The sequence below is a fragment of the Coturnix japonica genome, chromosome 34, assembly GCF_054131305.1.
Source record: "Coturnix japonica strain WE chromosome 34, WE-NBRP24, whole genome shotgun sequence".
Taxonomy (NCBI): domain Eukaryota; kingdom Metazoa; phylum Chordata; class Aves; order Galliformes; family Phasianidae; genus Coturnix; species Coturnix japonica.
The window spans coordinates 4,569,369-4,583,773 of record NC_140696.1 but is presented as its reverse complement, the minus strand read 5'-3'; the positions used below and the strand labels follow the sequence as shown (position 1 = coordinate 4,583,773).

Sequence of the window (14,405 nt, the reverse complement as noted above, 5' to 3'; positions counted from 1 at the left end):
TGCTGACAGGCAGCTTTGCTGTCCTTTTGCCTGATGCTGCTCCTTTAGCAGCTGTGGGCCTATGGTTCCAGCACAGAATTCTCTTCTTTATAGGTATGTTTGTTTGGAAGGAAGCTCTGCTCCCTGCCCTTCTGATGGGGTTTATGGATACAGATGTCCTAATGGCTTCTACTGTCCTGCTGGCACTGGGCTAGAACTGCCCTGTGAGCCTGGCACCTTCAGCCCTATGCCTGGAGCGAGTACTTGCCTCCCTTGCCCAGCTGGTATGGCCTGCAGCCATGCAGCCACTGCAGAGCCACTCAGCTGTCCCAGAGGTAAGCAATAATATATGCCACAAAACCCCTGGCATGCAATCAGAAGTGTGTTGTGTTGTGTGCCTGCACACCTCTTTCTATCTGACCATAGCAGTATGGAGTTGGGAATGGGATATTTGCAGTTGGATAGAGAAAGATAAGCAGGAATGCTGATTCCTCCCTTCTTTTCTGAGCAATGCCTCATTCACCTCTCACTATACAGGTTACTATTGTCCAGCTAGGACTGCTGTTCCCCTGCCATGCCCTGAGGGGACACTGAATGTCATGGAGGGGGCATTGGCTCCCAGTGCTTGCAAGCTGTGTCCAGTGGGGAGGTACTGCAGAGGAGATGCTAATTGGGAACCTGATGGTGAGTTGAAGAGCTCTTCTTTCTGTCCACTTAAATGCTTCCCCAACCCCATTTTTTATTTGTGCAGAGTAGCTGTTGCTCAGCTAAAATGCAAAGGTTAGGCATATGAGCAGAAGAAAGGCAGAAGTCTTCCCTTGGAAAGAAGTTTATCCACAGAACGTGTGAACAAGTTAGAGACTTAAGAATAGTCTAAAAAAATAGATAAATACCAGATGAGGTCAGTGCATGTAAGGAATGGAGGCAATGGAGGCCTCTGGAGGAGGAGGGTAAGGAAACCAAAAGTAAAACTCTGCAGGACATCAGTAGAGCTATGAAATGGGCCCAGGATGGGATTCAGCTTCTTGCCTACTTCTGAGGCATTCAGGAGATGCTTCCATCCTTTTCAATGACCATTTCTCTGCTCTCCCATGGCAGGTCTGTGTTCAGCTGGGTACTATTGTGAAGGAGGAGCCACTGATGCAGTTCCACATGGGACACCAGCATTCCCACTCAATGGGCCCTGCCCACTTGGACATTATTGTCCAGAGGGCACTCCTTTCCCAGTTGCCTGCCCAGTTGGGACCCTGAACAACAACACAGGTGAGTGTGAGTTCACACTCAGCATGTTTCTCTTGTAGCCCACAGCATTGGGGGTCTTGGCTACTCATGGCCAAGGTGATAGGTTTTCCTTTGCAAGTAGATGCTTACAGCACTGTGACTGATCTAGGGGATGCTTCCATGTTCTCTGTCACTGACTTTGGGTTCTGTTTTTGTTTTCAGGTGGTACCTCTCCAGAGAGCTGTGTGCCGTGCTATCCTGGGTGTTTCTGTGCTAGCATTGGTTTGAGTTCTCCAACAGGACCTTGTACTGAGGGATTTTACTGCCCAGCAAACTTCAGCTCCTTCAGCCCCACAGCATTTCTCTGCCCTAAGGTACTGCTCAGTGACATCAGGGCAGTGAAAGAGGTGGGCGTCTGGGCAGGTGTTTTCCTCTGATAAAGCCTCCTATAGGCCTGTTTGAAATGGTGATGATATCCACAGGGAATGTTGGTTTGGTAATGCTGGTGTTCAACTTACACAGACCTGAAGTATGCATGGAATCCTCCTTTCTCATTGCCAGGGTCACTTCTGCCGGTCAGGAGCAGCCCACCCAACACCATGCCCTGCTGGGGAATACCAGCCAGCCAGGGGCTCTGCATCCTGTATCCCATGCCAGAGAGGGTTCTACTGCCAGGAGATGGTGGCTGGAGACCCCAAGAGCTGCCCACCACATACATACTGTCCTACAGGTATGCTGAAACTGGCACACCAGCTATGCCAAGGGCTCAAACCTTGCATGCCTTATTGTTGTGCCAGAGTCGTACAGACCCAATGTCAGCCCTGTAGGCCAGGGAATGAGGAACTGACAAACCTTGCATTGTGCTGCCTTGCTTCTTGGGAGGTGATTGTTACTCTGATATGGTTGTAGGGTCATGTCAGACCATAAGGTCTTCCTAGGATGCTTTATTTTCTATCTTTTCCCTGTCAGGCACACAGTTTCCTCAGACATGTCCTGAAGGCACCTTTACTCTTCCAAATATGACTGGCCTCTGGAATGAGAAACAATGCCTGCCTTGCTTACCTGGTCACTACTGCAGGTAATGACCATTTGTTTCTGATGTTTTTTTCCTCAGCTTCCTAAGCAGCTCAACATCCTTGTTTTGTGCTGATCAGTCAACACTAAATTTCTTTCTCTCTCTGCTCCAGGCATGGACAACTAGTGGGGAAATGTGCTGCTGGATACTTCTGTCTTGCTGGGAGCTCCCAGCCTACTCCACAGGGCCCTGGCTTTTCCTGGCGCTTTCTGTCTGGATGCCAATGGGGTCAGGCATGTGCTGGGCTGTGTCCTGCAGGTGAGAATGTTTGGAGGTGTCATCACAGCATGTAGAGAGTTGATTCTAACCAAGTAGAGAACATCTGTGATCTTACATAATATATTACGATACCCACTTAGAGGTTGTCATGCTCATTGGCGTTGTCTTCTTTAGTCAAAAGATGTAAAAGAAGCTTGCTCAATGAAATATGCCACCTTAAATTTGTGGTGCCAGGCTGCTGGTCCAGAAATGTCTGAAGGCTGTTGATTTGGTTGTTGAATCCCAGCAGCTGTGTAGATGTTAATCCTATGACAGGAGATGCTTCTTGAATCATTTTTTTCCCCCCTCTAGAAGGCTTCTCTGTTTTACTTTCATCCCTTCCCTATCTATTTCTGCAGGTTTCTACTGCCTGGAGGGCTCTGAGTTACCTATACCATGTCCTGCCAATACTATTAGGGATGTTCCAGGGGCTGGGAAGAAGGAAGACTGCCTGCCCTGTCCACCAGGCCACTGGTGCAAAGCAGGTTGGAGTCTGGGATAATAGTGAGGGGAAGCAATGAGGGTTTCTTTGTGTGTATCCCTGACTCTGTTCAGACTAACTTTGGTATCAGACGCTGCACTGTGGATCAGTCCTTGCTGTGGGATGTGCTGTGATTCTGGAGTCAAAGCAAGTCTCCAGACAGCTCTGTGTTCCACCTGCCAGAAGAGGGGTTTGAACTGTCTTTGTTTCTTGAATTGTGGGTGTAGATCATACTCCTAGATACAATGGGTTAGGAGGGACCCAGGTAGGGTGCAGAAAAAAGGGGTTGCAATCACAGTGAAGAGGTGGCTCCTTAAATCTGGCTTTTCTGTTTGGTAGGAGACTCAGAGGCCACTCCGTGTCCCTCAGGGCACTATTGCTTTGGAAGTAATGGCAGTGACCAAGACGGTCTGTTGGCACCTCAGAAATGCCCTCCCCATACTTACCGCAAGCTCCCAGGAGCTCAGAGCCTGACGGATTGCCAGCCATGTCCTCCAGGCTATCACTGTCCTCTATCAGGTGAGCACCTGGTGAAATCAAATGCTTTCCCACCGCTGGAGCTGATTACAAAACTCCCTGAGATGATGTAGGAAGGGAGGGGTAACATTCATAGTGTGCTTAGCGCTCTTCTCTAAAACCCCTTCTGGCCTTTCAGCCTCCCTTTCTTCTCTTCCTAACAGGTCTAACCAGTTTTGAGGATTATCCATGCCCATTGGGATACTGGTGTCCTGGTACAGGGGATGCTTTCTTTTGTCCACCTGGCACTTCCAGGGTCCAGCCTGGTGCAAAATCATTGGAAGAGTGTGATCCCTGCTCAGCTGGCTACTATTGCCCAGACCCAGCACAGACAGGGCTACCTAACACCCAAGGAGTACCTTGTGAGCCTGGCTATGAGTGCCCAGCAGGTGATAAAATCATGCTCTTTTATTTTATTTCCAGCTGTTTAAGCCCAGACAAGTGAAGAGTGCAGAGCCATGGCATATAGCAGTGATTGGAGCCCAATTCTTGCTGCTGCCCTTGGTGGAGTGGCTTTAGAAGTAGATTTAGTAACCTGAAGCTTTCTCCTGGCTTTTGGCCTTTGAATTCCTGCCTCCCTTCTTGTTCTCAGTTAGTTGGGATTCCTAAAGGAGATATCCTTTATCATGCAGGGCTTAGATATTCAGGTGTGTTAGCATTTCTTGCTTAACAGTAAATTGGTTCTCTATGTCCTTTTATGAGCAATAGGAAAAGTGGACTTTTTATGGACAGTAACCTTGTTTTTCCACCAGGTTCAGTCAATCCAAAGCCTTGCAGGCCTGGCTCATACTGCAGTGCTCTCACAGCTGTGCCCACAGTGTGCCCTGCTGGGTATTACTGTCCTGAAGGCTCATCAACATACAATAGCCCTGAGCAGCTGTGAGTACTTAGCATGGCTGGTGGAGCCAGTTGATTCCAGAAGTCAGAACATTTTCAGAGGTGGTTCTTCCCTGTTTTGCCTTCCAGATGTGTGTTCCCCTATTACTGTCCCCTGGGCAGTGCCCACCCGCTGCCCTGTGAAGGAGGATACATGGCCCTCAGCTCATCTGGGCTAAGAGATTCCTTTGAGAAGTTCTGCAGGATCTGTGATGCAGGCAGTTATCATAACGACTCTTTCATCTCTGCTCCCTGTCAGCCCTGCCCAGCAGGCTTCATCTGCCCACAAGGTAAACGTGGCTGCTGTGTTGTGCAAGAAATAGCTTCAGCGGTAACCAGAAAGTTCTGTGTGGGCAAAGCTCTCAATCCTCTATGGTATTAAAGCCCTGATGTGGGCTGTCGTGTTGGTTGGTGGAGCATTTCTTCTGGTAGGTTGTTAGAAATGAGAGAAATACGTCAAAGATGGTTTGGATCTTGTTGTCCTTTCTCTCAAGGGATGACTTTGGAGGCCCCCGCAAGCACTGTTTCCTCTGATTTTGTGACTCAGCTGTAAGGCCATGAGTTAATGTGTTGGAGTGTGAATGTAGGTGTTCAAACCTTGCTGTGTGACAGCCAGTGTTGCATGGATCCTGCTGGGTTAGGAGGTAGGAGGAATCTGTTTACAAGCATTTGAAGGTCTCCACTCATCGACCTCCTCTGTAAATTGCAGTTATGTGTGATCTGGTGCTGTAAAGCACAGTGGAGAGATCATGACTATCCACTTGATCCACTGGATTTGTCCAATCAAATACTGGGAGGAATGGATTTAGATGTTTATATATGAATAGGTTAATTTGGAACACGTTGAATGTTAGTTAATTTTACATATCCATATGTATCTGTTTATATTTATTTGCATGTACATCTATAAAGGTATGTGTATGATTGGAACAAATAAGTGATTTCTGCCTGTCAGAACGCTTGCTCTGATCCATAAGCAGTGTCTGAGACAGCCCCACCACCTTCTCTAGGCAGTGAGACTTACCACAAGAAGCCTTGTCCCATTGGCTATTACTGCCCTCCCCTGGCATCTGCCCCTGTTCCCTGTCCCCCGGGGACCCATGGGAGCAATAGCTTGGCCAAGCATATAGAGGATTGTCAGGCCTGTCCTGCTGGCACCTTCAATCACCTTCCTGCTCAGGTTGCCTGCTTTCCCTGTGGCAGCTCCTCTTCATCACAGCCAGGTGAGTTGCTGTTTTTAAGTGAGCACCCAACATTGGAACTGCTCCTTTATTGTGAGCACAGGTTTTGCCAGCTATATTCCCTACCTTAATTTCTCCTCCAAATCCATCCTTCTCTCAGGTGCTACCAGCTGTACCTGCCATGGGCTGAACCGGGCTTTCCAGCACTCAGATGCCTCCTGTATCTGCCAGGCAGGTTACGTTTACTATGATGAGCGAGGCAAGGAAAACTCTGACAGCAACAGTGACCAGGACTGCCGACCTCAGGTAAGCCTTGGCTTCACAATGAAGTTGTTGCATGACATGGATAAGAGAGTAGATCAGCGCTTTGGGCACTGCTTCAGCATCCATGAGCAATCGCAGCTCAGATCACTGAACTGCTACAGACACAAGGAAGTGCTCTGGCTGCTTTGTTTGATAGCCATGACCATTCCTTGGGGTATAATGTCACTTGGCTTCTTTCATGGAATATTACAAGGCTAAATTCAGTGAGGGCCAGAGGCAAAAAGATATTTCTATGCAAAGACAATGGGAAGCAGCTAAAGCATCTTAGATGACTGATGCAGGAATTTAAACCTCCATATTTTCAATGTGGGATTCTTCACTGGGGGCTGGTTGAGGAGTTTGGATGGGAAATGAACTTCAGTGCTTTTCAGGTTGTCGCTTAATGGCATTAAGTTGTTGCATTACCATTCTGTTGTGTGTCAGTGACAAATGGGGAATTTCAGGGGCGCTGCTTCTCTGCTGAAACACTTGTATGACATGGATTGGATGTGCTGGTTTTCCAGGTGGATGAGCTCTGTGCTCCTGGAGAGGTCCGTTTAGCATCGACACGCCGGTGTGTTTTTCCTGAGCAATATGACTGCTCTCCATCTTGTGGGCCTGCGGGTGGAGAGGTTAATGCAGAGCTGGGCATGTAAGTCTCAGCAGCCTCTCATTAAGGAACGCTTCACAATTAGTTCTGACTGGCTAAGTTGCTGATGCCACGAGGTCATTTCAGGGTAGGACTTTGGGAGGTGCTTTTGAGAAACTTTCCATTGCTGGAGCTGCTCTGTGTGGAAATACTGTAATGTGGTCCTTAGGTTAAGGAAGAAGCATTAAAAACCAGTACTGGATGAGCTGGACTGTGAGTTTGGTCCACCCTATTTACTATGAATATAGAGTAGCCCATTCATTGTATGGATTGTAAATAAGATTGAGGCTTGCTTGACCCTCAGCATATTGTAGCTGTTTATTCATGTAAGTAATCAGAAGCTTCTGTTTGCTGTACAGATGTCACTGCAAGCAGTACGTCTCTGCTGAGGAGCTCTGTGACCAAATGTGTTTGCTGAGAGCCCCACGGATCTCTTTGGGATTTGGCATCAAGAGAGAGCTGCTGCTGAGGATGGACGAGGGAGTCAGGGTATGTGTGGATGAGGGCACTGCTCTCTCACTATGTGAGCCTGCATAGAATCCCTATAGATTACAACGAGATTTTGTAGCTGATGTTACAGAAGCATACAAAGCTATGAGCAGAGAGAAAGAAGGGAGTCTTAGCACATCTCATAACCCAGAGTGCTGACCAGGCAGGAGATGGGCACATTAATGGGAAGTGATGGTTCCTGAGTTGTGGCAAAAAGCCTCACTAGTGTTGTACAGCTGATGATAAGGTTGGTTACAAAGCAGGGTTTGAGTCCAGGGTTGTTTGTATGAGTGACTGGTGTTCCCTTTTGCTTGTAATAGGAAGTGACAAATGTTCTGGGCCCGGATGAACACGTACAGAAGAGCCAGAGGGTGCATTTGGCTCTGTTTAATCCCAGTGGAGTGTTAGGTTTTGTCGTCTCCAGCATGGATGTCTTGGATGCATTTCTCTTAGGTAAGACTTGACAGCACCTTGGGATGAGCTTAATTCCCAGCCAGGCTAAGCTGTCAACTTCAGGTCATCACAACAAGCGGGCAGCAGGTTGGCACAAAGGGAATTCAGTGTCAGACAACCCAAACTATTTCCAAAGTGCAGAGGGATCTCTTTCTTTCTGGGTGTAATCAGCAGGGACCTTCACTGCTGCACAGTTTGCTCCCTGGGAAGAAGGTCAAATTAAGATGATTTTGGCCTTCCAAAGAGCTAAAAGAAAACTCCCTTCAGCGGTGAATCTGTCAGTTTGCGTGCACTAGCTCTTGATTCCAATTGTTCCCAATGCATGGGAATGTCATTTAGAATAAAACTTGGCCTTGTGAGCTCAAATCACTTAGAGATACAAAATAAAACATTCTGCATTGCCAATGGTTAGGCGTTTTCACATGCTGTTCCTTTACTTGCTATGTTTTTCTGTTGCCTGTGGCAGGAGATTTTTCATCAGATCAGTTGGTGCAGAAAAGTCATCGAGTCCAGAGGGCTTCCTTGAAAGATATGCCCACCTTGCCCCTCGTCCCTAACCCAGTGGTATGTTTGGAAGCAGGAGACACGATCCTTTTCCAGCTTAGCATCAATTCTCACAGTGAGTGTCGTGTGGGTAAATAGATAAAAATTTAAAATGCTTTTTGCTGATATGTATATGTGTCCAGACGCGTTTGGAGCAATGACTGTGCATTTGATAGTACTGCATGTACGAGCACATTCCTTCACCTCCCAGTCACCCTTGCCTTCAAGGGATTCATGATCTTTAATCTGGCTCTGTCGGTGACTCATCAGATGTTCTTTACATTTTGGCTGGATTTCTATAGACTACAGATAGAGTTCCTCTGTTAGAAGAGCTGTGTGTTTGTTGGGGAGTAATGCACCCTTCAAGTAAATGAGTTGACACTGCAGGGATCTGTAAAATAAATGCAATCTGAAGGCTATCAACTATCCTAACTGAAATGGGTCAGAGTGGCTGACGTTGTGCCAAACTGTTCCCAGATCGTGCATCCAGCCACTATCCTGTTTATCAGAAGCAACATCTTTATAACAGCAACCCTAGCTGGGATTATGGACCCTTCCGAAGGCTGGACCACCTCATCCAGGAGACTCAGCTCAACATCTCCTGGTAATATTTGGTGTGACTGATTGTGTGTGTACTAGGTGCAGAACTTGAGAGCAAGTCTTCCATGGAATCACTAGGTCCTTGGCAGTGAATAGCATGTGAAAATGCAGAAGTATGGTGTGTTCAGCTGTCATCCCCGCTGTAAGATGAAGGGCACTTAGACCAATTGTGGTGCTTTCCTTCTCCCTTTTAGGTTTGCCCATGTTTTCCTGCAGTCTGGGACATATGTATTCAGGGATAGGACTATTCAGGAGCACTTTCTGATTGTGACTGTGAATGAAGCAAATGTGGGCTGTGATCCCAGAGATGTGCCCTTCCAGCCCTCTTCTCTGTTCCAGCTGGCCAGACATGGGATTTTGAAGCAACAGGAACTGAACTTAGCTCCTAATTGGGCTTCCATCATAGGTACAGCCAAAATACTGTGATATCTTGAACTCTGTTGCTTAGCCATAGCCTTTGTTGTACCTTCTTGGGTTTGTTTTAAGCAGCATTTATTTAGAAATACCATCAAACCACTGTCTTTGTCATTTTGAATCCATTACCCCTGTGGTGTTTCCCTTCCCAAAGGTCACTGCTCTCTAGCCAAGAACCTGCTTGTGTAGGAGCCAAAGCGGGGGAGAAGGAGCAGTTACATTTCTACCCACACCCTGCTTGAAGAATTCAAGTAATTGAGAGCCTTGTTTCCCTTGGCATGAATGCAGAAAGTGTATGTTTCCATGATAAACCAAACTGGAATTAAATGCATCATTTAAAAGTTCACTAAAGGCTAACCACAAGGGCAGTTAAGGTCTTATCCCAAAGCCCTATCTCTCTGTAAGTGCTCTGCCCCTGCCAGTCTCTTGTCCTTCACTCAGAGGGCAGCAAAACAGTAGAACTGATGTAATGATTTGCAGGAATGAGCTTTGGTTCTATCACATTCAGATGCATGCACTGAAACTGCTTTGTCTCCTTGCTCACATGCAGCAGATCAAGGAGGGGAGGAGCAGAAGCCCCTGTTATGAAGATGGAAGTTGTTAAATGTCTGGTCTGTGTGGGAAGGAGAGCACTGAGTAACAGTGTAAGGGGAAACCGTGCTGTTGATGCACACTGCTTCCTGTGTTTCTCATGTCTTGCCATCCCTCTTGGCTTTCCTAGCGGTGCTCTTCATTCTGGGCTTCCTAATTGTGATGCTGACAACCCTGGCTATTGTGCTTCAGCCCACTGTCCCTGTCCTTAGTCCCCTGAGGAGCTGGAAGCCACGATGGAGGAGCCTGGGTGAGCCACACATCCCACCAGAGTATGTCCTTCTTAAGGAAAGGTGAGCTGCCTTTGGTACTTCTGCTTGAACTGGGATAGCAGTCCTGCAGTGTCTGGTTTTAGTGGGGTGAATCTGTATGTCAAACACAGAGATGCTCTTCACCAACTTCTTCCATTGCTTCCAGCCTTCTCTACTACCAGATGCTTGGTCCTCGTGGTTCTGGAGGAGATGCAGCCTTTGGAGAAAAAGGAGCTGTGCATAATGAAGGTGAGGTGTTGTACCAACTCCAGCCTTCTCCTTTTGGCTTTTGTTACACTGGTATAATAACTTTAAGACAAGCTTACCAGAAACATGAGCGCATATGTGGTCACTTTAACTGCTTTACACTAGCACGCAGACATCTACATACACAAATGTGCATGTATTTCTTTTGTAGATTCATTTAATCTCTTCATCTGAGGTCTGTAACCTCCTGTCATGGGGATGGATCAGAGTTTTCTTCCCCAGATGGTAGAAGAGCAAGTAACCAGTGTGTTCACATGACTAGTGAATAAAATTAAGATCCTTAAAGTAATTCCTTGGGTTATTCTGTTGCTAATTCTACTTAATTCTATTCTCTGAATGCATGTGACTCATGGGCCTTTTTAGCCTTCAAGGCATGACCTCATCTTGTGGATTTCTGGATGTTCACAGAGCAGAGCGCATCCACAGCCCAGCAGATGGCACTATCTATTGGTGCTGAGAGCAGCTGGTGGATAAAGTACCACTCAAAGCTATAAATACAGTACAGAAGTAGCACCCTGACAGCTTACATGGGCAAGTTAGAGGCTGATAGTAACGCTGTGTCATCCTCTCTTTACTAAGGAATCAGACCTTCCCTTACACATCATTCCTCAACCCATTGTGGTTCTTCACAGTACACAAAAAGCTGTTGCCTCCTCTGGGACAGTCGGTGCCCCTTGGGAAGTAACTTAAAATGGATCCGTGGTCAGTAAGGACTTACCTTGTGTTTCAGAAGGGTGCTGTGCAGTGAGAGACCTGGAGGATTTCAGTGTTCGCACCCTGTACGATAAGTTGGAAGATCAGAATTTGCACCTGGCATCGCAGCTGGCAAAGCACAGGAGGGATGTGTTGGTGTTTTACAGTGGAATCAGCCAGCAGATTCAAGGTCTCACGGTCAGTGTGAAGAAAGAATTGTGGGAAAAGGGGTCTTGAAACTGAAGCTTGCAAGTGGCAGCTTATTGAATGATAGGTCTTGCTCCCTGCTGTGCTCTGTTTTGGCATAAGTTTATGCTAATCTCTGGTCTGGCATGAGAGGCAGAAAGTGAAATAGATGGATTTTGAGGATTCTAAAGTACAATACTGCTTTGTTATAAACAGGACATGGTGCGAGCACTGGATGCTGAAGGCCTGAAAGTCTTTGCCAGGCAAAGGATTTGTGGGCATAGATCTGCAGACAGCAGCCAGGCAGCAGTGAGCATTGAACAGTGTGATAAACACTGCAGCAGCAGCTTCCATGAAGCAGGGCAGGCAGGTAAGAGGAGCACTGTGCAGAGCATAATGAATGCAGTGCTATCTGGTCACCTTCCCAGGAGGTGTTCTGGGGAGCCTTCTTATGGGATTTCCAAAGAAAGATGCCTGATTTTAGGTTTGCTGTGGTGATTATAACAATTGTGTGCTCCTGTAGCAGCCCATTTGAATCACTTGATGGGTTCCATTAGATGCAATGCAGCAAGAGGCAATGGAGTTGATGAAAGCTCTGGAAATCCTGCTTGGGAAAGCTCAGCATAAGAGCATGAAACAAGAGGTGGAGCAGCAGGTCCATGGACAGAACATGGTGGCAGTTTTACCCTCACTGCACAGTGAAAGTAAAGCAAAAGTAGTGGAAGGGCAGGTGAGTTGCAGATGTCTGCTGTCAGGCCATGCCTCACCTTTTTGCTGTTGGTTTTTTCTACCTGCTTACTTATTTAACTCTTAAGCCTTCTTTATTTAGGATCATAAGCTGCCTGAGCAAGAGTTTTACTTGTTAATTTACCTGCAAAATTTAGATGATGGCTGGGGAGAATCATCAATGGGGTTGTGATGCTCTGTGTATTGCTTGAATGTGTTGGGTTTTGTGTGTTTTCTGTCTCCAACTTCAGGACCCCTCAGGCTCATCTGATTGCTTTGATGTTCAGGCAGCGCCCAAAGAACTTCTGAGCAGCAGAGCAGCACCACATCTCGGTGTCAAGGGACACTGGTAAGTCTTCCCATCTTCCCTTCCTTCCAAAAATTCCATCCTGTAATTCCTTTTGTGTTTCTCTCCCTATTAGGGCATCTAGACTGCAAAAGTACCAATACCTTCATCTGCGAGAGGGGATTTTGGACAGGGTGGGAAATACACAGGAAAGTAACTTCAGCAGAAATTCAGAGTCCCCTGTTAAGGTCAGTCATTTAATTTTGCTATTTCTTCTCTGACAATTGTCCATTGACAGCTTTAGAACATTCCCAGATGTTTAAAACCCTCTTTTAAAGGATGCTCATTTAGTGAGGTATCTCCATGACTTGCTGTTGTGACATGACCTGTCTCCTTGGAGCTGACATGCTTATCTGCCTACCCTGAAGAGTGACCCCTACTAAAAGATGCTGCTGTCATAGAATATGTTTGTTTTCCTATGTTATGTTCTCTCCAGCTGACAGTTACACAACTGGAGGAGAGGCTGGATGAACTAAATGAGGCGTTTGTTGAGTTGACAGTCCAGGCCATGAGTCTGCAAGAAGATGGGGATCTATTGGAAAAGGAGCTGAGAAAACAGGAGGAATCACTTGTGGTACGAATTGTCTTCTGTTGTGTAGTCTTCCACCAGCACCTAAGGATGCTGTCAGCATGTGAGGTGCAGCCTGTCTCATGCTCTTGTATAGGCAGTGCATGGTGTTGGCAGCAGTTGATCCTGGCTCAGGTTTTTGCCCACTGGACTCAGTGTTGTAAATACAGCTTGATGCTGTCAATTGAGCTTACACTCTGCTTTTGTTTTTACTTTCTGTGATAGGCTGCAAGCAACAAAGAAGTGTGGGGAGCTCAGCGGTGTTCAGAACTGTTACATTCTTGGACCATAAAGAGGGATGAAGCCTTGCTGCTGGAAATAGAGAAGAACTGTATTGCCCAGAGGATTGAAGAGATAGAAGCACAACTATTGGGTGCATCTAAGTAAAGCAGCCAGCAGTTCGGATGTGTATGTAGTTAGAGATGCATGTGATCAGTTGTGTTGTGGATAACTCATATTTGTTGGGTTTTTTTAGTTGGTTGAAGCGCATTCATGCTCAGCTATCAATAATGTGTAGGCCTGAGAGATAAGCTGAGGTTCTTAACATTCTTCACTAATTTTAGAGTTTCTGTTGGTAAGTCAGTAAAGCAGAAATGATGTGAGGCCACTAATGGCCCACACTTAACGATATATTCTGTATGGCTTCTTTGACATCTGATACAACGATATTTGTGAGGATCTTCTAGGTATAGTTTAGAGCCTTACGTCTAAGCCTTACCAGACAACTCCACAATGCCATGCATGTTTTCAGTGTAATCTTCATGACCTTAATGAGGTTTGCTGGCCTTATGAGACCTTATGAGTCTTTAGAGATGTGATTTGGGGGCAAAGAGTGCACTTAAATTATTCCCTGTAGTGATGACTGCAGCAATTGGTGTAGCTTCTGGTGTCCAGTGCTCTGAGAGCCTTAAATGGAATATACCCCTTCTATCATTGCTGTTTTTATGCCAAGAGGGCCTGGCTGTGAAGTGGGCTTTGCTTCAGAGGGATGAGGATCAGCTCCTGCTCCATCTCTTTCTGCACAGCATTCCTTAGCTTCAGGTGAAGTAGAACAACATGAAATTGCTTGACTGTGAGCCAATACAATGCCTGGGCAAACCATGCAGGTAGGCTTCAGCCAGCTGTTTCCAACAACAAAGCCAGTTCTCTTTTCATTCTGCAATACTTACTGAATTGCTTATGCGTGAAGAAGTTTGTGAACCTGCTCCTTCCTGGTTCCTAAACACAAATCTGTCCTTACTCATTTTGCCTTAGCAGAGCATATTAATTAGAGGGTGAGACTTCAGTGCCAAGGAGCTCAGACAGAAGCCCTCAACTCTGGTTCATTTGCCCTCACCTTATTAGTTTGCTGATTACACGTTTTCTGAGCTCGCTCCCAGAAGCAAAAGGTTTGTTTTGATACCTTTGCAACCCCACCTTGGGAAAAATTCAGTTATTTTGAAGGGACTTTGAGAAAATGAGATGCCGTCTCCATAATATCCACAGGAAAATATCTAGAGAGGTGGTAAAGTTACCTCTGTGTGCTCTGTGTGTTACAGTTTTAAAAGGCAGACTGGGAGGCATTAGCAAATAAAATGTGACTATTTTTCATTGCAGCAGTTTTCTAATGGAAGTAATTTTCTGCTTTGGATTGAAACAAATATACATGTGCAGAATTCTACTAGAAGTTTTCTCTTTTCCACCACTGTGGTTTTCGTAACAAGTGTGTTTCAGCTATAAGTAAACTGCTTTGGGCTTCA

General features: G+C 46.3%; 1 protein-coding gene across 1 annotated transcript in view; it reads left to right on the top strand.

Annotated features, from left to right (window-relative positions):
* Nucleotides 1-14,405, top strand: part of LOC107324095 (uncharacterized) — a 44,190-nt gene extending 29,785 nt beyond the window's left edge. Inside the window, exons 48-76 of the mRNA XM_032449129.2 lie at nucleotides 94-314; nucleotides 517-663; nucleotides 1,078-1,242; nucleotides 1,423-1,574; nucleotides 1,762-1,930; nucleotides 2,170-2,278; nucleotides 2,388-2,533; nucleotides 2,893-3,018; nucleotides 3,354-3,533; nucleotides 3,695-3,919; nucleotides 4,283-4,409; nucleotides 4,497-4,696; nucleotides 5,417-5,629; nucleotides 5,748-5,893; nucleotides 6,415-6,542; nucleotides 6,899-7,028; nucleotides 7,349-7,481; nucleotides 7,948-8,100; nucleotides 8,502-8,628; nucleotides 8,819-9,030; nucleotides 9,760-9,922; nucleotides 10,047-10,129; nucleotides 10,878-11,038; nucleotides 11,243-11,396; nucleotides 11,584-11,756; nucleotides 12,004-12,101; nucleotides 12,175-12,286; nucleotides 12,535-12,672; nucleotides 12,892-14,405. Coding sequence (XP_032305020.2) covers nucleotides 94-314; nucleotides 517-663; nucleotides 1,078-1,242; nucleotides 1,423-1,574; nucleotides 1,762-1,930; nucleotides 2,170-2,278; nucleotides 2,388-2,533; nucleotides 2,893-3,018; nucleotides 3,354-3,533; nucleotides 3,695-3,919; nucleotides 4,283-4,409; nucleotides 4,497-4,696; nucleotides 5,417-5,629; nucleotides 5,748-5,893; nucleotides 6,415-6,542; nucleotides 6,899-7,028; nucleotides 7,349-7,481; nucleotides 7,948-8,100; nucleotides 8,502-8,628; nucleotides 8,819-9,030; nucleotides 9,760-9,922; nucleotides 10,047-10,129; nucleotides 10,878-11,038; nucleotides 11,243-11,396; nucleotides 11,584-11,756; nucleotides 12,004-12,101; nucleotides 12,175-12,286; nucleotides 12,535-12,672; nucleotides 12,892-13,053 — 4,453 coding nt within the window. The 3' untranslated portion in view covers nucleotides 13,054-14,405. The remainder of the gene's footprint in view (nucleotides 1-93; nucleotides 315-516; nucleotides 664-1,077; nucleotides 1,243-1,422; nucleotides 1,575-1,761; nucleotides 1,931-2,169; nucleotides 2,279-2,387; nucleotides 2,534-2,892; nucleotides 3,019-3,353; nucleotides 3,534-3,694; nucleotides 3,920-4,282; nucleotides 4,410-4,496; nucleotides 4,697-5,416; nucleotides 5,630-5,747; nucleotides 5,894-6,414; nucleotides 6,543-6,898; nucleotides 7,029-7,348; nucleotides 7,482-7,947; nucleotides 8,101-8,501; nucleotides 8,629-8,818; nucleotides 9,031-9,759; nucleotides 9,923-10,046; nucleotides 10,130-10,877; nucleotides 11,039-11,242; nucleotides 11,397-11,583; nucleotides 11,757-12,003; nucleotides 12,102-12,174; nucleotides 12,287-12,534; nucleotides 12,673-12,891) is intronic.